The sequence below is a fragment of the Streptopelia decaocto genome (assembly GCF_964273445.1).
Source record: "Streptopelia decaocto genome assembly, chromosome: 1".
NCBI classification, from domain to species: Eukaryota; Metazoa; Chordata; class Aves; order Columbiformes; family Columbidae; genus Streptopelia; species Streptopelia decaocto.
The window spans coordinates 59350347-59377827 of record NC_138663.1 but is presented as its reverse complement, the minus strand read 5'-3'; the positions used below and the strand labels follow the sequence as shown (position 1 = coordinate 59377827).

Genomic DNA, 27481 nt, shown 5'->3' with positions numbered 1-27481 from the left:
CAGAATTGGCTGCTAAAGGCCGACTCTGACTGCTTGGAAAGGCTGGACAAGCTGTATAGCTGCTATACCTCTGCTCTACATAACTCCTTCCAATGGACTACAGTCCAGCCAAGAAGCTGACTTCTACTACCCATTCTCTCAGACCAGAAATTAGATGTAAGAAGCCATGAAGTGCTGCTCTGCTTTCTAGAAAATGAAAACAAACTAATAACAGAATGGAAAACTTCCCAGAAACAAATGAAAAAACTGCCTCCAGGTTTGTCACTGCAAAGCTCTGCTGCTGACTGATGGACCACAAGAGGACCACAATATCACCTGCTGTAGGCACTCACCCTCCTGCATTGCGGAGCTTGACTGGCTCTGCTGCAGAAGCACTGCTCCTCCTTCCGTGGGGCCAGAGGGAAAGTTCTGCTCCCATGGGACTTTATTGTCTGCTTCTTTAAAATGCTGTAATCTTTTTAACTTTTACAAATGTTTTAACTCAGTAGAAACTATTTAAAGTAAGGATAAGAAGGGAAATTGGTCAAAGGACCGCAGCATGCTTAATCTTTTTTCTTTCTGAGTTCCTGTGCACATTTGAAATAACTTTTGTTCCATTTGCAACCCACATGCTGACACAGCATCCCTCCCCTTTTCTGTTCCCAGATCCTGTTATGAGTTTATTCAATAAAAAGACAGATATTCATCTCTTTTTAAGTACAAGAACATGCTTTTGAATAACTCAATATGCGATACTGTAACAGTATTCCAAGCCAGCCCTTGTTTTAATCATTCGTATCAGCTCTCTGAGCGGAGCTGCCATATACATATCATCACCTTGTGCATTTACCTCACGGGCATGTAAAGACGTAGGGATAAATTTGGGCTGCCTGTTCTGCATCTAGGAGAAGAGGTGATCCCTGAGGACAAGGCTGCATGACCTGGGTCCCTCCAAACCTCTGGAATCCACACCCCAGCTGCCCTCCTCACAGCAGCACACCCCTCGGCCGGTGTCTTTTAGCACGTACCCGGCGCAAACATCCCATCTAGAGCTAGGCTGTTACTGGAGGAAGGAAGGAAGGAGGAGGAGGAGGTTTTACTACAGAGTGACACTCTACATATATATATATATATATATATACAAACAAACAAACAAACAGGCAAATGAGGGAGGAATGCCCCTGGCTTCCTGCTCCTTGCTGTGGGACCAGGGAGCAGCTCCCGGAGGCATGAATTAGCACAGGCTTCCCGGCTCTGTCCCAGGAATAAAAGGGTTAGAGGGGGAAGACAGGATGAGGAAACAGGAATGATAAAGCAACCAGACTGACAGGAAAGCGTGGAGAGGCGGATAGGAAGCGGATGCTGGGATTCAGGGGAAAAAAAGCAACGGTGATGGAACCAGCAAGACTAACCAACACATAAGCGAGGACCAAAGGCTTAGAGCAGACAAGACTGGTCTCGTGCAGTCCAGGGAAAAAAATACAGAATTCAAGGACGGGTTTAGAGGCTGGGGACATAAGCAGACATTAGGTTGATGCATTAGTGACGGTGAAATTAAACCGAAGTGTCCAACAGGAGCAAGGAGATTAAGTGATACATGCAACAATTTCCCGCCTGCCACAGTGGGCACTGCACTTAAGCCACACATGAAGAAGCTCCTCCAGGCAAAAAGGTCTCTTTGATAAGGAATGTGTTACACTGGGAGTAAGAGTTTGTCTGGTGCATGATCTCAAGAAACATGAACATCAGGTCTACAAGAACATAACAGAGCAGTCAGCGAGGAGAATCGCATTCACTAACCTTCATATATGGTGATGATATGAGGGTGGCTGAGGGATGACATGATCTCAATCTCCCGTCTGATGTGAACCATATCTTGTTCATCCTTAATTTTGTCCTTACGAATGGATTTTATTGCAACCTATAAATTCAGGAAATCAAGCATTATTCTTGGAACTGAACAGATGCATATAATCCAAGAGTTCAAAAAAATACATACAGATGTTAGATGGTGGCAAAACGTGAAATGACCAAACCAAAATACAAACCTCCATGCCCCAGCTCCTTCATTTTATAGGAATGAATACACTCTCATTACAGTGATGGGTGCCATGAAGTTTTAGGGTCTTCAGGTCTTAGGACCTCACTGAGGAGAAACATGGCATCTTTTGGAAGGATCTCCATTTTAGCCTTAAGTATTCTCCATCTGAGGCAAATGGCAAAATTCCCAGAAGATTTTGATGGGAACTACATTTGCTTAGATATGATTGCATCTGACAGTTTCAAACAGAAGTTTTGGAGACAATTTCTCTGAAATAAGCTTGAGACCTGTGATGAAACGGAGGCGGGGAATCCAGGGTGCCGATTACAAATTTATATTTGTCCATATTAAAACACTGAGGATCACATTAACACAGGTTGCTTCAGGGTCCTCTAAGGCAGGCAAACTGCTCAGGACTTGTGACTTATTTAAAAATCAGAAGAAATAAATCTTTGAAATTCACATCTAAACTCGTCCTCATATAAACCTAAGGCTTTTAGGTCCGGCACGGCACTTATGCAATCGCTGCAAAACCATATCCTTCCTGCATCCTTCCTCAATCAGCAACCTTTTTTTTTAAGCACATCGTGTGACTGGGTATCTTTCCAAAAGGCAGGGTGGGAACAGAGGAAGTGATAGCTGAACTTGCAATATAAATTCAAATTATAACAGTCCTTGTGAGTGTGTGTATGTGTGCTGCCTGTGAAAAATGGGCTTATCTGAGCAACGCCATAAATAATCGCAGAGGTCAGCTCATGGCCTACGAGAAATGGAGAAGCCAACAATGGAGAGAAAGAAGCTGGTGGGAGAGGGAAGGTGAGGGCATTGTGCATACTGAATGGCAGCACGGCCTTTTTATACTCAATATTTACCCTGCTTTATTTTTGTAAGCCGGAGTTCAAGGAATAAATTACCAGCTAGTTGAAAATCAACAATAAGTCTTTGAAAAACATCACTGACCTGCTGAGATGACCACCCTTTTATGGGTAAACAACACTTTTGTCATTCTATGCGGCCAACTACTGCGGACCTCTCCTGGGAAAACATTTGTAAATCTGTGATTCCCTAGTTCTTTCAGAAAAAATAATAAAATTGACTGCCTACTTCAGTAATTGCAAGTGGCATGACCTGTAGTCTTTTCATTATATGACGTAGCATCGAGGACATTGAAGAAAGAAGGGAAAAACTTACAATATTAGAAAATTGAAATGTACATGAACAGGAGCTAGTTTAAAGGATCAGGTTTCCTACAAAGCCTTCAACTCTGAAAAGCAACATTGTTCAAAAAAGCATTAAGCACATCCCCCATACCCTCGAATTCTCGAAGATTTCAGCACATGCTTAAAATTATGCTCATGCTCCGGTGCTATCCTACTTTGGGACAACAGAAAAAAAAAAGTAGTGCTCAAGGCATAAATTGATTTGCATGACAGAACCAAAATAATTCTTTACTTCCTCTTGACCCAAACATTTGGTATGGAGATTTTAAAAGTAACAACATAACCATGGTCTTATCTACATGGCGCATAGCTCTAGAAAAGCTAATACAACAGATTTAAACCAAATGAGTGATCAAGATAATCTCCAAGTAATTCTAGAGATGGAGAAGGCAACCAACACTAAAGATGAGGTTGGATTTTTCTCCCTTCCCATGTTTGCACTGGGACAGGCTGCAAACGCAAATACACCCTGTATACAAGAAGGATGTGGGTGGCTCTTGGAGCAGCATGTGCATTCCTGCAAGAAATAAATATAGACATGGGTAAAAACACATTTTTTTATTAAAAGACAGCCTTGTACTTCGCTCTGAGGAAGAATTTAAGAAGGGTTTCATTGTCAAATATACAACGGGGAGCAAATTCTTCACCATTCATGGCTGGTAAAGTAATAATGACACCCCAGAGGGCACACCAATCTCCTACTAACCTGACTCTGTGCTTCACAGGCAAGATTTTTGTAAGTCTACACATAATGAGTGCAAATGGCCTCCATGGAATAATTGCACACGTGAAAACACATATTTTTAGATACCAAAATGCAAATGTGATTGAAAAGCGTGGCGGCACTCTGTAAATATATGTTTGGATTAATCTTCAAATGCAGACAGATCTGTTGCTTGGGAACATATTTTTCGACACATCCAGAGAATTTACAGTCTCACAACCCATGTTGAAAAGTGGTTAAGGCATCTAGAAGCCTTAATTTATAAAGACTATTCCTAAAAGTTTAACCGAATTTTGAAGAGGGTACTTAAGCTCTCCTGAAAACATCACTTAGCAGTTGCAGGGGTAGAATTCAGCAGCGTACTTGTAGTACTTGGGATTCTGTTAGTGACATCCAGGCTGCAAGATCTCAGCCCAGCATAAGAAAGCATACCAAACACATCTCTTGGCTCTTAATATTCAAGGCTTCATCTTTCCTCCCTCTGCTACTTCAGATCACAGTGACTGGCATTTAGAAACAGGGAAAGACACTCAGCAGGAGTGAACTACCTTAACTCCAGGTGTGTCCATGGGGTGTCCATGGATCCTACTAAGCATCCACCTGCCCATGCTCGGACCATACCTTGCAATCCTGACCCACAGCCAGAGTGCTGGTGGGGAGGCAAAGCCCCTCAGCCAGGGCACAGCATGTTCCCAGTATAAGCTTCCAGCTTCGGACATTCACATGTACTAACAAAATAATATCACTATTTGCATAGCAAATGAGCACGCTCAAAGCAGAGTGCTGCTGCTTATTAATTAGACCTTGGGAGGCAAGTGGTGAGACAGCACTATTCACCTGCTTTTAGGAGATGAGGAAATCGAAACAGAAAGCCAACTGGACTCCCAAAGGATACAAAGACAGTACCATCTCAGAAAACACTGCCCGCCTCTTGCTCCCAAACAGTGCAACGTATCACAGGAGCACCCTCCTTAATTAACCATCCCACTACTAAAGGCTAATTCCCAACACCTTTCTCCACATTCAGTTGCTATTTTTCCCCTCAAAAAGAGCCTCAGGGAAGTGAAAGATTCAAAGGCACCTCAGTAAATGCTTTTTACCCGGTGCCGTCTGCCTGGCAGCCTGCACAGTCCCCAAGCGGACAGGCTCAAAGGCCACCAGGAGCACACGGCCTTGCTGGTGACCGGGCCTGTACGGCCAAGCGGCGAGCGACAGCTGTCAGCAGAATGTCGCTGTCAGAGGCGGCATCCCAAAGGGAGATTAACGGAGCAGCGAGACAGCGTTCCTGCCGGCTCTTCCCCTCTCAGAAAGGGATTTCTGCCAGCCAAGCCTCCTTCACCTGCATCAGTCTGCTCAGACTGTGTCAGCAAGGGTACATGGGCTTAAGTCTACTGACATGAAAAAAAACAACATAAATAAGAAAGGAGTGCAGGTTTGCTTTTTTTTTTTTTCCCCAGTATTTGACAGAAACGTTATGCGTCACGATCACATTTTAAGTACTTGCTATATATTTCATTGTTTTCATATCTCTGAGCAAAATATCCCTAGCTGTATGTTGTGGTATCAGGCTGTAAAGCAAGTCTCTCTTCTAGGTATTCTAAAATATCGATATTGGAATTTATTTCATTAAATGTGTTTTACTCAGAAATATACTCCAGAAAATACATCGTCAAAGTGTGCTTATGCTCTTAACACCAGACAGAGCTGGCTCCGTTTTTCAAAACCCCACTTACAGGACTGCTGCCAGGTATGGTACATGATAAACCTGAACAACTTAAAACTAATAAGAAATAATCTCAGTTGAGAAATACCTTCTGAAAGAACTTGTTTGTTCATTCTTTAGATCCTTTTCTTTCTTGCTTGCCTGCTTACTTTCCTTGCTTTCTCTAAAAGCAACAGCTCCACTATGTGCAACATCAAAATTTATTAAGGGTCACAGCCTATGAATCAAGAGTAGGGCAAACACAACACGCTTTTTTACATCAGCTACACTAACTACTCCAAATAGTTCAAGATTTGCAGAGAAAGTGCTGCTAGTCCCTTTGGTACTCTCAAAACACTGTACTTAATAGCTCTACCACACTTTCTCAATATATTTTACTGGTTTTAAGACTTAGATAATTTAATTACAGTATTTTTAGTAACTTTACTAGTGGAGGAATTTGTATTTTTCCTAGCTTCTTGTCTTAATGAGAATTTCAGATAACTCCAAGACCTTGCACTCAGAGAGTGCAATATATCAGATTCTTAATAATGAAATCTAAAGCCTCTCACCCCAACAAAACAGGTTCAAGTTCACCCAAAGCCCCTACAAACACAGTATCCAATCTGCCAAAACACTTTAGCACATGCCTAACTTCACACATGCGAGCAGGCCATTGACTTTCGTGAGACAGCTCGCACATGTAAAGTTAAATATACGCACAAGCACCAAGGTCACAGCTTGAAATTCGGCCATGTGATGGTCCCTCCGGGGATCAACACTGGCCGTAGGCACCAGAAACATCCTCGGTATCTCCTCTGCAGCTCTGATGGCAACACGGTCCCACGGATGGGGCCAGAGGGGGAGAAAGGAGCACCAGAGATGGACTGAGACCACCTCCACCTGCACCACCAGCTCTGGTACCAGCCTCTGCTCAGAAGCAGGTAGAGAGAAGAGCATCTCCAAAACATACAGTGCAGGGGAGAGAAGAACCTCTAGTACGTTCAGGTTTCCTAACAGTTCTGCACGAGCACAGGCCCCGCTCCACTGTGGCTCTTGCCTTCCAGAAGCAGATAGGAAAGCGGGAGCACAGCTTTTGGCTTCCCACCCCTCCATGAGTCAGCTTGCGGAGTCTGCTGGGCAGGAAGTGTGGAGAAAGAAGCTGCTCTCTTCAAGGCTGCAATAAATTACCTGTCTCCATTTGCTGGAAAGAGGATTTATACTTGCTCTCTGAACGGCTGTAGAAAGATTATTACGTATTTTCCAACACACTTCATGCTTCTATGCTTTAGTTTGGTACAAATAGCTTGAATTAAACTATAAATACTTCAAAAAGATGACGGTTGCAAAGGTTTCTGTACATTCAGTCCTATCTGTAAGAGAAATGCCTCTCCTCCTTCACAAGCCTTTTGGCTGCTAGGCAGAGCAAAACGGGTGGAATTTTCTTTTCACAGAGGCAGATCAAGACCACTGTGTACAGAAAAACATCTGGAAGTTTAAACATCTGGCAAAGGTCACAGCAGACAGGAGGTGTCCACTTCCATATCAAATCTCTCTGTCTGCTGAGTCACTGCTGGCATCACCATTTATGGGATGAGCAACAAAGCTATATTTTCACCAAAGTGTAAAGCTGTTTCTCTTGATTTCAGGAAGTTAGTTCATGTGTTTATTTTAAACAAAAGAACCTACATTTGCCTCATTTCCAGCTGAGATGTGCGAATATTAACAAAGTTAGAACTAGCCGCAGTGCCAAAAGTCACAGATTTTTAAATTGGCTGGTGCTGTAACCGAGACTGACCACCTGAATGACACAACCCGCTAAGCCTTCCCCCGCAGTTTCTGCATGCAGTACATTCAGTCCCATTGAAAACAATCTTCCACTCTTTATTATCTATCAAGGCTATTTTTAGGACTGTGGCGAGATATGAACAAACTGCTTTTTATTTTCCACCATGGAGGCTGTGACTTTTAAGCTGGTTCCAGCGCTTGTGCATACCACCCGTGCTCAAGCAAATTCCAATGGGCTCTTGCAATACTACTGTGGACAGTCAGGAACATGACATCAGGACAGAGAGTACAAGCCCCCAAGGAAGGGAAACCGGCTTGCTGCCGCTGGGAGATATGTCAGAAGTGCAGCTTAAATTATTACAAACCATTTTCTTTGGGTGAAAAGGGAGGGGAGGGTTAAACGCACATAAATTTCTCCTTTCTGAAAGTTGTGAGCTGAGGCCGTCCTCACCCAGCAATGGGAAGTGGGTGAGCCCAGCCCGTTTCACGGCTCTGCTTCCTTTCTTGCAGATGCCAAGGTGGAAAGTGAGATGAATCAAGTGCCAACAGGGGTGGGGTGGTAAAGAATAGGTGGCTCATCCAGGGAGAGAAAAGAAAGGTAGAGCAGAGGATGTTTTGGGGTGGGGAGAGAAAAGGCACGTTGTTCTTTCGCCAGCTCCACAGAGCTGAGTAAGAAGAAACAAAGTCTGGCATGGTATTATGTTTTTTTCCAGGGGAGTCTCTGCCTATGGCTCCTCGCCCAGACATCGCCAACACAAGAGGAAGAGAAACAAAGCTATGAAATTGAGTGGTCCCTGAGGCTGCTGCAAGCAAATGATAAGGAGGGGGATGTTGATAACGCAGTTGCATTGAAATGGCACTTCCAGAGGTTACATAAAGGAGAGAAAGGAAAGGCATGGGATGGGCTGAATAACTGTCTATCTGGTCTCTGGATCTTCCAGGTGGAAAGAAGGAGCCATGGCTGGATATCACTACAGGGAAACCAAGCATCCAAAGGGTTCTGCAAAGGTATCCTCATGCAGACTTCTTGCAACCCTGTTCCCCCATGAGTATATCTTTGCTGTGTTCAGTTGCTGGACAAAAGCTATCTTGGGACTCTAATCCCAGGCCACATGCAGTAACAAACAGCATCATGCAGGACGTGCATTTCTAAGAATGAGCTTCTGCATGGTCATAGAAAACACTTCATGCACTCACTGCAAAGTTGGACAAAAGGCTACTGTGAATTGAAGCAAAACTAGTGCCTGGCATTGTGCATTTTGCTAACACATCTCAGAGAGCACTCTCTTTCAGAGGAAGAACAAGGTTGACACAATGCCATTGTTTTGGAGATTGTTGCTTTTCAGATCCTAAAAGCCAGATCATCTCCATGGTGATGCTGCCTGGCAGATAAGCACGCAACAAAATCCTTATTAATTATTTATCAACGGCCCAACTCTATTGTTTGATACGGTGGCAAACTAGGCAGCAATCAGAGGAGCTGCTCAAAGCAGTAACCAGTGCCATCTGCACCCAGTGAGACGCTGATTTAAATCTCAGGGCTCCTGCCCACTACTCTGTTCCATTGCATGGTTGTTCGTGTCACGGATGTTACCCAAGACAAAACGTTGCTATTGTTGTGACAAGCCAGCAGCTGCACACATAAAGGGCAAGGATGCACGTGCCATGATGCACCTTTCAAGTCCATCTGCTTTTAAGAGGCAAGGGTATTTTTTACATCTGCCTTACTCTGTATGGTAAAAACATATAGCAAACATCTGTGCCTCTCTGCTTCATTCCTCTCGTCCAAATGTATCACATAAAAAGGACTACGATTCTAAAAACCAAAGCTGATTTACTGCCACTATATCACTTACTACCTGTAGAAAAACTCACTCTTGCACCAAGGCACTAGAAGTCCCAAGTCAGTGTGATAAATGTTAAATGAAAATTTTATTTGCATAAGCTGAGGCACAATGTGTCAGTGCCTCTTGTAGAACAAGGGTATAATTACCTCAGGTTTAATTTTCCTTTTTTGGTTCTGCTGGACATAGCTGCTGTTATAATAAAATATCATAAACAATTCATCAATTGAAGAGGAATTAACTAATCACAAACACTAGGCAAGGGGGTTATATCTTCTTTCTAGTTCCCCCTTTATTCACAGAGAAAAACACGCCTGTGCAACCAAGATTTAATAAGCAGTAGAAGGCACCAGATGAACACATTTATGCTGTACATATACGAAGTTGGTGCCAGGAGGAACACGTACAACACCCTTCCTCCACTTCTTTCCTCACCCCCGCATACGGTGCCTGTTAACAGGATTTGTGAGCGCATTTCCTGAGTAACTACTGGCTTACTGGAGAATTTACATCCCTTCATTGTTTGGTACCCTCTGTCCTCAGCGGGTATATGAAGCCTGGCATATTTACACCACGCATTCTCTGGTAAATTTACCTGGCAGGCCTTTCTTCATTTAACACTGAGAATCCTGGCCTCCAGTCATCCTTGCTACCAGATGGATCTTACAGCTCTGTATTAATCATTTCAGGAGTGATTTACCACTAGGAATTTTAAAAAGCAATAATCTAGTTTAGCATAGATCTGATTTCCAATAGCATTTAAAACCACATGTTAGCAACCCGGTTATTGATTCTTCACTGTGAGGCAGTGAATGTTGAGAACAGGGAGAAGGGAGGGCTGCAGAATTCAGAAATGGACAGTCCGCTGATGTATGTCAGGAATCTACCAACGAACGTCTCCCTTCCCAAAATAAAAGCGTTTCACACAGCATTACTGAAATTCTGAGTCGTAGGACTGTTCGGTTTTAGAAGAAAGATCGTACAGGTGATTATCATCCCTAACAACAACAAAGCGTTGGCCACAGTGCTGCCTCGAGTTGCCCTTTCACGCCCCTCCTCACTGTCCCAATAGCAGCTACTGCAAATCTGCACCCACTTCAGTTCCCCCTGATCCACAGCAAAACTAATTTGCCCTGGTTACAGCAGAGGTTGTAAAGGATTTGCTAAAAAGCAGAGATGGGACAAGACGAGTTTATTAAAGATGTTTGCAGCCATGGCCTGCCCCGCGGGGCTAGAGCCCAAGGCCGGCACCCTGAGACAGACCCCATCCTGTGCTGACTTGGAGAAAAGAGTGGGACTGCTTAGATTTTTTTCTTAGTCGCTTCTAAACATAACTCCATATCCTTCTGAATATCCAAAGATGTAATATTTAATACTTTAAAATGTCCATAACTGAGCCTGCAAAACAAAAAAAAAAAAAGGCAGTCTTATGATCTAATTCTGAAGGACTAAAGAAAATAGAAAAAAAAAAAGGCTAAGCTGAACTTTTGGGGCTGTCATGCACTGATCGATGGAACACCATCTCTTTTCCAAAGTCTAATAACCCACAAATATCCCATCCAACTACCTTCAGGCTTTCAAGGGAAGTTCATGTTTTGGCACATAAGAAATTATATCTGGAAAGAAACTGGTGTAGGGCATTTCCCAGAGGCAACGAAGGTTCATAACTGTAATTAAAAGAAAAAAAATGCTTGACAACCTCAACTATGGATCGTTCCCCCTTAATAGATGTTAACCAGCGCAGAATGCCGTATTCACTGAAAAGATGAAAACTGCATTTACAGTGAACTTCTGGTGAAGTTGCCAAGCAGATGTTTATTTCTGGCTTCCACATTTACTAAAGCCAAATGCTACACTGAATTGGGATTTCACAAAGTCTAACTGCTTTTCTTCCTGGTTACAATTTTGTTAGAACCAAAAGGGAAAGGTGGGCGGGGGGAGAGGGGGCGGAAACAAAAGAGGGGGGGAAAAAGCAGAAAAAAAGAGCTGACTTCACTTTTAAGTGGGAAAAAAACTGGTAGCATCTATTTCTATCATGTCTGTTTATATCATAGTTTACATAAGGTTAGAATTGTGCAATCATTACTGATTAACTTCCAAACACAGCGCAGGTCCATCCAGCACATGTGCAAAAGAGGAAAAGTCATTGGAAGCAAATCCTGTGTCAGTCAATCCTTTAACTTCTGCAAGGCTGTGTGCAGACTGTTTAGCACTAATTACATTACTGGCAAGTCAGGTTGAAGAGGAGTGAAAGAATTCACAAGCCCCAAGTTTACTGTTCTCAGTGTTACATGAGTATTACAGATTCCTCCTCCAAAAACTGCAAGATCGATTTCACATTAATTTTGAGGCTTGATCTCCCAGCTACCACAGCTGCTGATGTAATGCAAAATGCTAACCTGGGGCAGCAGAGAGGGACTTTAATTCAATGTTGTTTTCATTGTGAATAAGCAGTGAACCACGCTGAAGTAATCCTCCAAAGCAGGAGTGCACACTGCTGAAGGCACTGATTTGGGGATGAAACACAAAACCAAGACTTTGGCTACTTCGTTAGAAAATGCCCTTTATAACTTTCTAAAGATGAGAGCTATAAAGTCCCAGTGCCTGGATTGAGTTCCAGTTTGAAAATTGCAGTCTCCTGTAATTCCTCCCAATAATTTAAATTGGAAATGGGGTAATTTACACCCTCTAAGCAACTGCTGCAAACTATTGCAATGTGCTGCTAAATAATTGCTAAATAATGGTAACCTTAGCAGTTACCAAAGTCTCTAAAGTGATTTTGCACATGTTTAGGTGAAAGATGCTGTATCAGTGCAAGGCTGTAATTCACATTAAACAAGGAAGAGTGCTGGACATTGTTTAAACTCTTTCTTAGAACTATTTTTTTCCAAGAAGCCACCCGACAGCGCATTTTCATTCATTAGTACGTTCTGCTTGGGGAAGTTGCGGGTAAATAAATGTAAATCAGCTTATTCCCTCTCTTTCATTAAACTTCTGTGAGTTCAGAGAAGCCTCAGAACCTCCGAGAGCTTTGCACATCTTTACAACGCCTCTTCTGCCACAAAAGTATAGTGTGGATCTTTAATTTTTCTCTCCTGGTTCTGCAGTCCTTCAAAGAAAAATGAAAGTGCTATTTCACCATGAAAATTACAATAGTACAAGGAAAACTTGGGAAGAGTCTTCATTTGAAGAAATGTCCATACCTTCAGGCACCACCCCGCTCACTAAAACCCAGCATCTAAATGCCTGACCACCTCAAATTCCTAATTAAACTAAGTAGAATTTTGAAGTGTGGAGAGAGTTTAAAGTTGAGTTTATAGAGTTCAGGCTTTTGTATTAACATTGATGAATAGGGATTCATTGCGTAAGAATGGTGGGCCACAGAGATTCTACCATGGGAGGTACAAAAATGCATGTAAACAGCACAACTGGAAGGGTTAATGACACAGAACTATCAGAAGCACCTATATCTAGTATATTTTTCTAAATTGATATAAGACGGGTCAAAATAAAAACGTCACTTCCTGGTCAGAATCCAGCGAACCATAAACCCACATCCTATCTGGAAAAATACTCTTGGAAAACAAAAAGATTGGCCAACGTGTCTATCAAAGCCTCACCCAGGTTATTTTGCTCCAGGGCTTGCAGATCACTTTGCAGTATTAAATTTGTTTTTGTAAAAGCACTGCTCCAGTATTACATTGTTCTGCCTGGATGTTACCTATTTAACAATCCCTTTTTGGAAGGGACCATTCTAGAATTTATGACAGAACGTGGTGGAATTGCTACAGAGGGAGGAAAGGAGCTTGCTAAAATTTCTTCCCCATCCGTCTCTGATGTCAGAGAAATATTTATACCCCTGAAGATAGAGGAAACTCCTGTTGCTCCCCTCTGTTTATCGAGAGTAAATTACCAGGGCCACCCTAATGGCTCAGTAGAGAGAGTAACACAGGAACAGCAACACTCTTGCTCCCTGCAGCCAGTTGGGCTTAGAACAGACGTGAGAGCGTGAGGAATGAATTATGCTTTCCTACAATTAAGTGGCTGGCGATCAAGCAATTCTGCAGCCTTAAATGCGTAATTTTAACTTCTCCTGCTAGAAGAGTTGTTCACAACTGCCGGCAGTTGTTATAAGTAGTTATGGGGAGGGTTAACTTTGGAGGGGACAAACAGCAAAGTAATATTTTTTTTTCTAGATGGAAAGCTTTTGGCAAAGAACTCCCCCAGATCCTGTGATCTCCAGGACTGTTGCCCCCTTCTTCAACACGCACAAACACCTTTTTGGCATGTGTTTTGGCTGGGGTCAGTCGAACAAGGGAGAGTTAGCACTCAAGATTTGTGGGATCCCCTTGCCAAAAGCTAAGCTGCGAGGTGGGGCAACAGCAGCAGTGCAGGCTTCCCAGTCCACCCTGCCAGTGACCTTCACACAGACTTGGACATACCACCTTCCTCAGGGTAAGGAGCAATTCCCTCTCACACTGCTCGGTCCAGAAATTCATCTCGGCAAATACCACAAATCATGTCAGACCGAGCAGGACTATTAAAGCAGTGCTGTGCAATGTGAATTGCTGTCCACGAAGGACCAGAGCAAGAGACTGCCTAACCCACTTTGTTTAACTTTTTACTTAAACAATCCTGAAAGGGGAAGCTGTGTTGCTACTCTGGAAATTACAACTTTAATCTCATTTGAACCACGCATTCCTCAGTTAAACTGCAGAAATCATTTAAGAACCAACTCCCAAATAAGACACTTTTCAACATTTCCTACATTTCCTGGAAATGCATTACCTCTGATGCTGTGAAGTAGGCTTATTAATTCAACCAGGTTAAAGTTCTTCCAGAAGCCCAAACAAACTCTAATGTCAGGCTAATTACAGGCATTGCACTAGTTTTGCATTTTCACATTCCTCAAAGCAACGACATGCAACAACACTAGAACATCAGTCATTTCCAACTCGACCCCACAAACCATTTGCACACATTGCATCCATTGCTTACTTGGACTATGTTGCCCGTGGCAGGAATCAATTGTGTTCTGTTGAAAATAATCAATAGTGCTTCACTGAAAATATACTGAGCTTTGTTTCCCCTTAACACTTACAGCTTCCTCAAGTTTGCCTTAACGCACATGTTGCAGCTCAGAGGTGCCAACATTTACTGAGTTGTTTAAACATCGTTTAGAGTTTTGCTGGGCAGATAAGAATAATAACTTGGGTGTACAGTAAAACAAAGATATAGCTGTTTGTGCCAAACATTCAGTTTATGGCAATACTTCATAGGAATTATTCCCCATAACAACTGAACTGTCATATCCTACAACTACATCCCAGGCAACCTCCCAGCTGAGCTCACTACGGCTGCTGTCTGATGTGCTCAACATACAAACACCCAGAACTACCCAGCTGTTCTCTATGTAAAACATTTGGTTTAAAACACGCAGCGCTTCTTTCCAAAAAGCCATTACATTTGTTTAATGGACTCACACAGTTCAACTAAAATATCCTGGAGCAGACATTTGACTGCAACTCTACTATACAAGCCCCATCTGCAAAAAGAAAAAAAAGAAAGAAAAAGTAAATGAGAATGCTTTACATGATTTATGCTGTCTTTATGATCAGCCAGTTCATAAAATACAAGCTCTGCTCTACAGACAATAACACAAATCGCTTTCAAGTGTATTGTTTAGTCCTTGCCTGTGTTAAACAAATATTTCAATTGAAACAAAGGGCCAAACTCTACTCTTCAGTTTACAACAGTGTTAATGTAACTGAGAGCAGCATTTTACCCACGGACATCACAGGGGATGCAATTTTTTGTTTTACACTTGGAGTGAGTGAGTAATGACATCCAGTAATGATAACCAGTTACATTCATGGCTGCAGAGTTTTCCTTTCATCTGAGAAAGGCTGGAAGGAGGTTAAAGTACAGCATGAAATCCTTCTCCCCAGTGAATTCCTCGCAAGCAATGCACAACCTGCAATGAGGCACTTCACAGGTCCCATTACACCATATTTTCATCATGAAATGCCAGACAGGATGAACTGGGAGAATACATTTGTTCCACCAAAACAGAGAGGTGGGTAGAAAACTCTCAAACTACATGTTGGGGAGGAGGAGGAGGAAGTCATTGTTAAAAAAAGATGGCAAGTCCCTGGTCTGGATTTAAAGGCACTGCATGGTCTAGCTGAAGGCTCTTGTTCCTCCCAGGTTGTGAAGACACAACGGTGACCAAGTGGTACCAACTGGTGATCAACATTGGTACACAGCAGTGACCAGGCTCCAAGACACAACAGCTGGCGGGCTTTGGAAAAATTGGCAGCATCCCTTCAAAGTATGACTACAGCCATGAAAGAGGACCTTCACTTGATGAGCAACTTTCTGGAAATGGTTACAGCCATAAAGGGAATAGAATGGCTCAACGCAGCGCTGGAGCTGTGGCCGACCTCGGCATTCGCTGCAGCTCCACCACAGATTTTCCAAATGAACCTCAGGGAAACAATTTACCCCCTGGGCACCCAAAGTGCAGCTGTGACAACAGACTCCTACAGGAGACGGAGCTTAAGCCAGTGACTTTTTTCATTATTTCGCCTTATTTTGGCACCCCAAACAGAACAAACGTGATAAGGAAAGAAGCGCAAAGGATGTTCATGTATAGGCCTGGCTCAAAATGCATCTTCCCAAGAAGGCAATGTGGATGCCCCTCAGTTGTGGCTCTATGCAGGTCAGCTCAGCCTGTATTGCCTCCAGCAAGTATTTTTACAGGCATTTTCACCTCGCACTGGAGCGCAGCTCTCTTGTGCTCCAGGCTGTGTGCCATTACAGCAGGCACCAGCCAAGAAGGTTGCACTGTCCTGTCTTCTCCCCTCTCCCTCTAATCTGCCCTGGTGAGGCTGCATCTGGAGTACGGCATCCAGTTCTGGGCTCCTTGGTTTAAGAAGGACAAGGAATTGCTGGATAAGGTCCAGCAGAGAGCTACAAAGATGATTAAGGGTCTGCAGTAACTTTCTTAGGAGGAAAGACGAGAGAGCTGGGTCTGTTCAGCCTGGAGAAGAGAAGTCTGAGATGGGATCTCATCAATGTTTATAAATATCTCAAGTGTGGGTGTCAAGAGGATGTGACCAGACTCCTTCAGTGGTGCCCAATAAGGGGCAACAGGCACAGACTGAAGCACAGGAGGTTCCATCTAAACGTGAGGAGAAACTTTACTTTGAGGGTGCCAGAGCACTGGAACAGGCTGCCCAGAGAGGTTATGGAGTCTCCTTCTCTGGAGACATTCAGAACCCACCTGGACACATTCCTGTGCAATCTGCTCTGGTGAACCTGCTTTAGCAGGTGGGTTGGACTGGATGATTTCCAGAGGTCCCTTCCATCATTCTGTGATTCTGTATAATCCTCCTCTCAAAGACTTTTTTTTTTTCTCCATGCCAAAACAACAACCCACAGCACAGCTTTGCCGAAACCGCTGCCGAGAACCGTGCTGTGCTGGGCGTCCCTGGCCACCCAAGAGACCAGCTGGCCTTCACTTCTCCTTCCCCAGCCAAACTCCACCAGGGAAGCTACAAGATTTGATTTCTGGAGAGCGAGATGGCAAAAATACACAAATAAATGACAGCTGCAAACACGTGCCCCGGGAGCTTTTTTTTTAACAAATGCTTCGCCGTCTTCCACTGTCAAACTTGTGTGCGAAATACTTAATCTTTTTGCATCAACAACAAAAACCACAACAAAACACCGTTTAACAAACAGGAACATTTGCTTAGTTACCATAAGGCTCCAACGGGTATTTCTGTCCAACCATCATCACTACCTTTTACGATAAAAAAAATGTTCACACTCACTGTTAAAATAACACTTGTACCTCAGATAAAGGGGGTTTTCATTCACCACCAGGCATTTTCAGGGAAGTTAGCAATTGTAGCACAGGTGAAATGCCTTTTTGTGTTTGGGAAACATGATACGGAGGCTTTGAGATCTCCATCGACAACATGACCTGAATCTCTCTGATCTACCCATGAATGGCTAAACTTAGATTCCAAACTTGGCCCTGTATCTTTCCACGGAAACAAAGAGGTGCAGGAGACCTTCCTTTTCCCCACACCGCCATCCCAGGGGACCCAGTGGCAAAGGGCCTCAGGTGACATGTTGGAGATGGGGCTGAGAGGAGACAGGAAATGCCAGCAGGGAGAGGGGAAGGCCCAGCAAGCACCCAGAAATTAACAGTCGCATGTGTCACACATTAATCTAAGCAACCTCAGCTGTCTTTTTAATACTTATAAACCAAAAGACCTGCATTTATTTTGCAATATTGCATTCACCTGCAACTGGCCAGTGTTGTTTCGAACATGCCAGCCATGCCAACCTCTCTTCCCATAGCTGCTGTGTAGCTGGGTTTGGGGGGGGGGTTTGGTTTGTTGTTGTTGTTGTTTGTTTTAAACGAAGAGAACCACCCATGAAAGTATTTTATTCTTTTCCTCCATCAGTAGGAACGGGACCTGAAAAAGTTCACACTTGAGCAAGACCCATTGAGAGCCAGTGGCAGCTTTAAGGGTTGATGTCTTGTAAACCACCAGAGCTAGAAGCAAATCTCATCTGTCTTTGGAGAGTTTGGGAACACAAACATTTATACCATGCAATAGTTTAACAGACTGAATTGGGAGTTGATCCATGGTCTTTAGTTCAAAAAATATCAAAAAATACTGAGCTCAATGAGAGTACTAAAATAGCACAAAAGCACAGGATGGCTACAACCTTACCCCTCCACCCTCCCCCCTTTCCAACACTCAGCAAAGGTTACAGGAGGGCCTCCACATCTATTGAACATCTGGCTTTTTTGGTGTGGGTCCAGGATGTTTGATGGGTATGGCCAGACACCATACGCTCACGGAGTATCTCATCCAGCCCCCTAGTGTTCAAAGGTCTAGGATCCCCTAATTTATACAATGTACATGTTGCCTGTGAAGACACGGTGATAAATATATTCTGTTTAAAAGCAGATACTTCTCAAATCATAACTTGCAGATGCTCAAAGTCTTTCATGTGGGAAAGACAAATGAGAGCCATAGAGACCGATTTTGTAGCCAGGGAGTACAGGAAGCAACAGCAGGAGAACACTATTGAAAGCCTGGATACACTTATGGCTTTAATGAATTGGTCATCAAATATAACAACACACATATGCAGTTTTTACCTTGCTTTGTAGTTTGCTCCTCACCCACCCCCCCCAGCTATTCCCCATATATCTAGCAAAGTGGAGATTATTTTGAGTTTAGTTTATTAAATGGACACACATTGTATCCACATCTGCTGGAAGACATTTGAGGGAAATGCTGACAAATATCATTTGCATATTTAGTCAGAGACCTTTTCATCTGTGACATTTCCTCTGACATACCAATTATCCTAAGTACATCAACCCAACAGGGCTAATGACAAGAGTTTTTTTCTAGAAAGCATCAGGTGCGCAACAGGGTGATTTAGAGACGAATCCCGACTTATGTAGGAGGCAAGCAAGAGACAAGATCAATGCTCTCTGTGGGTCAGAGATTCATACACCAGCACACCCATTACTGGTGGCGTGCAAACCATCAAAACTGTACCCCAGAGCTGGGCACCGGCAGCAGCCCCAGGCCAGGAGCTGCTGATGCTCTTGCCACCCTGCACAGCAGAGAAGTTTGCAGCTCCATCGCTGCTTCCCACCATCCATGCTGCGAGTTCCTATCCCACCCCAAGCCTGGGGGCAAACCTGTGCTTCTGGCTTCAGAGCATCATTCTGGGCTGCAGCAGAAAACATGTGGTTTAGTCAGACTTGACACAGAAAGAGGGTACAAGGCGACAATGAGGAGAACAACGGTGTCCTGCTGAGAGGAGCGTGGTTGTACAGTAAGAGGAGAAGTTCTAGCGTCAGCATCCTGGTTTGCGAGGACAGAAGGTGCGTAAGCACAGTACGGGAGACAGAGACCCGAGCCAGGGAGATGCCCACATCAAAGCAAACGTCATCAGCCAATTTCTGAATCCTTGGTATGTGGGCTTTGGAAACACGTCCCAGATGCTCTGCACTTTCATTACCATGGCTGTATGCATGTTGACCTGCCGGTGTTCAAGGCTGGAATACCTGGAACTGGTTTTCAGCCCACATTCGGCATTCTTCCTTGGCACTGTCATAACCACCACGTGCCTCCTCCCAATTCCTCACTCCAGCAAAGACTCTCTAGTTATTTATTTACCAGACAAAACACAGACTAACTAGGATTAGAGTTCTGTAAAGAATAAACAATTGCTCACAAGAACTCCGCATTCCACACAGTTTTATTCAACATGTATGACCCCAAACTACAATATATACAATAATTGTCTCCACATGTCAAATCCACATTGTGGTTCTTAAAAAATAATAATAATTTTTAGAACACATGCCACCAAAAAATGCAGTATATTTTAGCCATATCTAATGAAAGACTTTGTGCAAGCAATTTCCATTCTGTTGCGTTCTCTAGCATATGGTGCTCTGAAACCATTTGTAATAACACTTAGGCATTTTACAGTGTTTTTAGCTCAAGGCTGCATTATAAACATCGGCTCCAATTCTGTTGTGAATTTCACATTTAGAGGGATCACGCTAGGTATGTACCAGGCCAAACTGTGCCCTGTTAATTAGTCTAACTTCTTTATATTAAGTACCATCCCTTCGGAAAGGAATACACTGAGACACAGGGAAGTTAACTAACCTGCCCAAAATCGCTCAATCCAATGGAAAAAAAAATACGGAAGCAACACTCTTGGAAAGTTCTAATTTCTTCACTTGTAAGAGAGTCCAAAATCTTTGAAGGAATATCACTTAATGCCCACTCAAAGCTCAGCAAGAACATGCTGTTCTTGAATTTGGTAAAAGATTTGACAAGCTAACATATTCAGATGACCCCTTACTGGCTAGTGATTAATTCAGACTTTCATACCACTGAACTATACGCCCTTGAACAAATCTGCTTCTCCAACAAGAATTCTCAGTACAGAAAACAAGTGTTTCGTACTAGTACCTTTCCCCTAATGACAGCCCTTGACGTTGAAGTCTTCTTTGTCACTTCAGTTGTACAAGTGTTTATGTGAAGACCATAGTAATTTTATACAGCCAGGTGGTAACTTCTATTGTAATAATATTACAATATTCACTGTGAATTACATCAGATTAAATGCAGTGGGGTTTTGTCTTTTTTTTTTCTCTTTTCATTTTCTTTTTTTAAACCAGAGTCTAATCTAACAATTAAGGGCAGAACAAATAACAAATTAACAGCAAAACCATTTTCAAGCCCACACACTCTTTCCAACTTCTATTCATTCCAAATCTAGAATTTCCATGCTTGGGTACAATTTTTACCGAGGATGACCCTAAGTTTCACCAACACGTCTTCAGCACCACGAAAACACTGTCCAGATTTGGTCACTTTACGAGTCGCTAAAATAACTCAGTTCGCACATTAAAAATAATTAAAGAATAGGTTTTGGCAATACATTTTGCAAGAATCCCTTTTCAGGTGAGGAAGCCCTGGCCCCAGCGAAGTGCTGCGCAGATTGTGCTGGCAGCGAGCAGCTGGGAAGCAGGCGGCCTGGCAGCGCGCTGCGCACGGGTCACGGCGCTGGCACGCAGAACAAAGCAGGAGGCAGCAGCGCAAGTGGAGCACAAAAGGATTCAGGAACGGAGACCAGAGCTGAACGTCGCACAGGGACAACAGCCCAGGGTAAAGAGAGAGCCCAGAGGGCAAGAGGGACCGAGCTCTGCAGGAGGAGGCTGTCATCTTCAGGACCCTCATGTCACTTACCCTATGCATCTGAAAAATCAGGTATTAGGTCGGGGTGTCAAACTCATTTTCACTGGGGGCCGCATCAGCCTCGCGGTTGCCTCAAAGGGCCAAATGTATCACAGTATCACAGTATGTTTGGGATTGGAAGGGACCTCAAAAGATCATCTAGTCCAATCCCCCTGTCGGAGCAGGAACGCCTAGGTGAGGTCGCACAGGAACATGTCCAGGCGGGTTTTGAATGTCTCCAGAGAAGGAGACTCCACAACCTCCCTGGGCAGCCTGTTCCAGTGCTCTGTCACCCTCACTGAGAAGAAGTTTCTTCTCAAATTTAAGTGGAACCTCCTGTGTTCCAGCTTGATCCCAGCTTGTAACTTTAGGACCGTACAAACCTAGGAGTAGTTACATTTTTACAGTCCTAAAATTACATTCGGCCCTTTGAAGGCAACCGCGAGGCTGATACGGCCCCTGGTGAAAATGAGTTTGGCACCCCTTTATTAGGTTGTACACTCAAAACTAGCTGATACTTCTGACGATTTTGGCTTTAATTGGCAAGTTTTTCTTTCTCCTGTATAAAACAGGGTAGTGATACAAGCCATCGTTACTATTATCTGAGTGTATTATCATAGCTGCGCAGGCCACATTCACGAATCAGGATCCTGCTGTGCAAAGTACTGTACAAGCACTTCACATCTCAGCAGTGTTGTGTAGATACTTCCACTGGTGTCTGCAATAAAGGAAGATATCCTAATAAGAATGACAAAGAACCTCAAAAAAAATAAACAGTTCTGCATTAGATTTGGACATCATCCTGCACACTGAGCGATCAAGATAAAATCAATAGAAAATAGTGATGCAGGTGCTAACTGAAGTAGAAGTTCTCAAGAAAAAAAATGGAAATATATATGGAAATGTCATTAAAGATGATAAGAGAATTCAGGTGCCTAAGAGGGAAGAGAGGAATACCAACATTTTCTATATCAGCAAAGCAGATGAGAGAATTGAGACAAATGTTCCACCTGGCTTCCACTGTCCTCAGTGACCCACCAGCACATTTTTATCTTGTTATTTGTAACCCTTAAAAACCACACCACAAACAAACAAGGCCTTAATTACTGACAGGACAGAGCTGGCATTGTTGGTGTTCATGTTTTGGTTTTGTGATGACACGGAGAAATACAATCAGCAAAACAAGGGTCTTCCTTCCAAGTAATCTGTTTGCTGTTTCAGAGTTTCAAAAACCCTGCGCGACTCTCCAAAAGCATCAGGAAGCAGGACTGTTTCAAAGCGAAGGTTTTCACTGGACTTGCAACTAAAAATATTTCTGCTCCTATAGTTTGGGTTTGTTTTTATTATTTTTTTTTTACAAGATTTTAATTCTGAAATCAGTTGCATTTGGCAACATCTTTCTACTTGCCTATGCAAAAGAGATAAATAAGATGCACCACCACACGTAACATAAATATGCAGCACACATTTTTCATGTTGGGCTGCAGCTTGTCATCAGTTCCCAAAATAATTAACTTTCTGGAAGAACGGCTGGAGGAGAATAGTGCTTCCTCCACCTGCTGGTGAGGAGGAAGAAAAGATGCCCTAGCTCTCAGGCGGGGAGAGGGAGGTGAAGGTGGAGGGGGAGCCCCTGCAGCTACTCCCCATTGCCTCCCAAGTGCAGCCTAAGGAGAGAAAGGGAGAAACAGTCCTGGTTTTTGCAAAGGGCAAAATCTGTCTCAAGGGCAGATAGTAACTGAAAGAAAGCGCAGATAATACAGGATGCTTCAGGAGAGGTTGTAACAAAACAACTAGCAACGTTAGCAAAGCTCCAGGTCCAGCAGTGGCAGGGAGAGCAAGTGGCTCTCATCAAAGCACCTTGCAGGAGAGCAGCCGCGGGGAGCTGTGAGCCAGCCAGGGTATCAGACCCTTGGGTTAAACTCTGCTGGAAGTGCCCCAAGCAGCCTAATTGGGTTTACCTGGTGTCTTCCACTTTTTAGAGAGCTCCATGCTCCTTTATTACTATTAATTTAATTCATAGTAATGCATTTTTGTATCCAGGCATCGCTTTCTGTATAATGTCAGGAAAAGACAGATAACAAGACTGAAAATGCCCATCTGTAATTTAAAGTTGCATTATAAAGAGTATTTACTCCAGTGGAATCATATACTCAAGGAAGAACCCAGCACCATCTTCATGCCCCATGCGTGGGATGGGCCAGAGGTGGTTAATACACAGCTTACCTAAGGCTGACATAAGTGTAACTGTGGATTTCTTGGCTAACAAACATCAAATACACAACATGAACAAAAGCTCAGTTCTTTGGTCTAAGTGCAAGATGACAAGTGGAGAAAACACACACAGAAATGTCAACATGAGTGTTAGTTCACAGGCTTGTGATATCATCTCTTCATCCTTACACTTACTAACAGGTGCCTTAATTTAAAATACTATAAGTTACACACTGTATACGGAGCCCGTACTAATGAAGGAAATCTTTCTGGCAAAATTAAGCACTTCATACGTCATGTGGTGGGCAATATTTTAACTGCTTCATGCAGCACGCAATGCTGTCTGTGGTCACTGCAGTAACTAATACACAAACTCACGTAAGTTGTTTTCAATAACGAGCTAAATATATCATACAACCTACCCCAGAGCTTATGGCAGAAAGCTTTACGATCACATTCCACTTGGTTACGAGGAAAGACAAAGAAAATAAAGCAATGTGAATAAATCTGCAACCTGTTAACAAGTGCCAAATATTACTTTCATTCAAGTCAACAGAAATCTTGCTATTGATTTCCAATGGCACAGGACTAAAGCACATCTGCACCTTGGACTGAACTGTCTTCTCACCTCGGTTTTACTTCATTAACTCAAATCTGCCAATTTCGATTTCGCTCCTGAGCACTCTGTTTCTGCAGATGATGACAAATCCAAAGTTCGTGCTTTGTATTAAAAGCCTGGCTAATCATGCAAGTATCTTTATGAAATGCTGCACAGCTAAAGAAATAGCTAAATGGGCAAGAGAGGCAGAAAGGCCAAATAGAGAATCATTTGGACAAGGCTGATGACTGGGAACACGATGTCGCTGCCAAGGTCCAGCTTTGCAATCTGTTACCAGACAGCCTCAAACACCTGCTTACCACTGAGTAAAGAAAAAGATGATTAGCTAAACCAGTAGCGGAATAGGAAGCAAACAGACTGGACTAGAGCGACCTTGGGACTCTCGCTACCTCGCTGCTGGCTGGGAGGTGATTTGCATCAAGTGCAAGAGACGGTGCCCACCGCATTACTTGCCCTGAGCATCCCCTGCTGGGTGGGCACGGGGCAGCATCCAGACCAACCTGCTCACAAACACCGCCTGCTAGTAAGAACTGAGGAGAGAAAAGGGAAGAGAAATACGGTGAGGAAAAAGCTGAAGGAAAACTCTGTCCCTATCTAATCAGTCATCCTGTCGGTGCTCTCATCTCACCCACATAAAGCAATCAGTGTTCACTGCAACAGCCAGGCAAGGGAACTGTCAGAAAACAAGAAGGGCTTTTCCATTCTCTTAGGTCTGGATAGAATCCTGACAACAAGCTTTTATTCTGTAAACAGACAAAATGTGGATATTTTACATGCACTCACAGATGTTAAAGTTCAAACAGACAAGTTACACCAGAACTCGACTGTAGACTAGTTAATAATTATGAAGTGCCACACGCCAAGGTTTGTATTACTACAGTATAAAACTCACACTCCGGTAAGAATTTCTTTAGCTTCTACATACCAGCTGAAAGAGCAAGTGTAACATTTTTATTGCATTTAAGATTGCATGGGTATTCTGATTTTCACCCTCTCCATTTCAAGATGGCATCAGCTGTATAAATTCAGTTCTGACTGCATCATCTAAGTATCCTTAGCTGTGCCCCTGAAATGCTTGACATTTAGCAAACACGGAAAGACCAGGTGTGTTGTTAACTCAGGAGATGGACATCCACACTACATCCTTTTGTTTGAGAGGGCCCTTCCCAAAACCAAATCTCATTTACAATACAGTCACCTTTAATTTATCAAGTCTTGTAAAAAAAAAGGTGGTTTTGATGAATTTGCTTATTTACTACCTTTGGTAATGTAACTTAAAAATAATCTACTTACAAATGAATAGTTAGTATATAACATAGCCCTGGAGCTTTTGTTAGCCTGAAATTGTAGAACAGCCAAGACAGCAAACTTTAAAAATCATGGACCAGGAGCGAGCATGTGCAGAGATGTCCATCTCTGGTTTCTCTTTAGCCAGCCTCCAAATGAGCTAATAAACTGCAAGCATACATGATATGACTCTACAACTTGGCTGAAACTCTCATTTTCACTGTCGACACAAAGACATTTAGTTGCAAATTAAGTGTCCTTATTAAAGCCATGGCATCTGCAATTTCATTTTCTGTTTAACAGTTGCTTCTGTCTCTGGGTGTGCGTTGAGCTTCCAGGCAACCGAAAGGGAAAGATAAATGAGACAAAACCAGTAACGTCACTAGGGAAATGCCTTGCTTTTACATGAAGTCTAGTGAAAACTCAATTAGTCTACTTCATATGAAAAGCAGCATTAAAGGCCTCTTTGGAAAAGCATCTATTTGTCTGGGCAGTCTTCAATGCAACGCCTGCCTCTCACTCTCTTGCCCTCTGTGAACAGCTACATATTTTGGGGAAGGAAAAATGACAATAACTCTGACTAATGTGTTCATTTCTTCAATTGCATTTCTGCGCCCTGCTGGAGCGCTGTACCGACGAGGAAATGCTGAAGCTGAGTTATTACTGGACAACCTCCGGGCTGCTTGAAGTCCCGAGCCAGCCGGCACCGCTGAGCGGTGAAACGGATCGTAAAAACCAATGGGGCTGGGTTGCAGTCCCGGCGATTTTTTTCAGGTGTCAGCAAAGTTCAGGTCACAAAAGTATGACTGAACCACAGCATTTTTAACCGGAGAACCAATGTCTGCCCTTCTGACGGTACTTTGTGAGCAGCTTTGGTGAGCCAGGAGATGTGACAGGTTTCACTAATGCATGAATTTCCAGTGGGGAAAGAATAACTGTTTGCAATTGACCCGCATGTCAAAATAAAACAAAAACAATAAGCCACCCTATTTTTCCAACAATAACACATCCTTTTAAACTGTAATGATGTGCTAGTACAATGCCACCCTCCCTCAAAAAGAAAAAAAGAAAGTTTCTCTATAGGATTTGCACTCCAAACAAAGCCCCGGCCCCCAGGGACCGTGGGTGGGATGCTGACCCGGGCCCCGCTGGGTTCCTGCCTCCCCGAGTCACGCCAGCCCTGCACACGGACGGGTCTCCCTCCTGACGGGTCCCCAAGGGAATGCACCCAGCCGGCTCCATTCTGAGGTAGGTGTTAGAAAGAAAAATCATACATACATATAATAAAAAGGAAGAAAGAAGCCCCTCCGCCTGCCTTACCACTCTGCCAGAAAACCTCTCGATGGCCCGCTTGACTTTGCCATAAGTGCCTTTGCCCAAGGTCTCCTGCAGCTCGTAGCGATGCTTCAAGTTGTGCTTGTGGTGATGCCGCTTCACACCCTGCTGCTTCCTCGCTGTCGCCGCCGTCACCCCCGGGGACGGAGCCTCCCCGAGCGGCTCCTCCATGGCTGTGGCTGCTGCTGTGGCTGTGGCTGCTGCTGCTGCCGCTGCCTCGCCGCCGCCGGCCGGCGCGGAGCCGCAGGAGGAGCAGGGGGGCTGCGCGGGGCTGCTGCAGCCGCAGGCGGCCGCCTCGGCGCTCTCCATGCCCGGCGGGCGCGGGGTGTGAGCGCCCCGCCGGCCTCGCAGCCTCTGCTCCGGCCCCGCGCCCGCGCCGGCACCATGGGGCGCGGCGGGGCGGGGCGCGGCGCGGCGGGGCGGGGGGCGGTGGCGCCCCAAGCTCTCCTCCCCTTCTCCGCCGCCCGCCCCGGCGGCCGCACCAGCCGAGGGGCGGCTGCTCCGCTCCGTCCCGCCCCGCCCCGACCGTGCCGCCCCCAGCGCTGGGGGCCGTGCGGGGGCGGCCTCGCCGGGGACGGCGCTGGCGGCGGGGATCGCTGTCCAGCGGGCGGCCAAGGCGGGCCGTGCTTTGTGCGCGGAGGAGACGGCGCTCCACGGCCGCCCTCCCGGCCCGCTGAAAGCCGCGCCGGCGGGGCTGAGCCCCGGCGCGGCGGGGAGAGCGGCTTGTCCCCAGCCCCCTCCTCACGCCCTGGGGCTGAGCTCTCCGGTCTCTGCGGGGCCGGGCTGAGACGAAGCCGAGGGCAATTCCCGGTGCCGCGGGTCTGAGCTGCACCCCTGCAGCTCCCGGTGTCAGCGTGGGCATGTGGCGGGCGGGCAGGGACTCGAGCGAGGCTGCACCACATTTAGGTCTGGAAGGTTTTTCCAGAAAAC

At 44.4% G+C, this 27481-nt stretch overlaps 1 protein-coding gene across 1 annotated transcript in view; it reads right to left on the bottom strand.

The window, feature by feature from the left end:
* NUAK1 (NUAK family kinase 1) overlaps positions 1–26928 on the bottom strand; it is a 50492-nt gene extending 23564 nt beyond the window's left edge. Inside the window, exons 1-2 of the mRNA XM_082055758.1 lie at positions 26537–26928; positions 1780–1900 (exon numbers count right to left, since the gene is read on the bottom strand). Coding sequence (XP_081911884.1) covers positions 1780–1900; positions 26537–26860 — 445 coding nt within the window. The 5' untranslated portion in view covers positions 26861–26928. The remainder of the gene's footprint in view (positions 1–1779; positions 1901–26536) is intronic.
* Between the last annotated feature and the right edge of the window lie 553 nt (positions 26929–27481).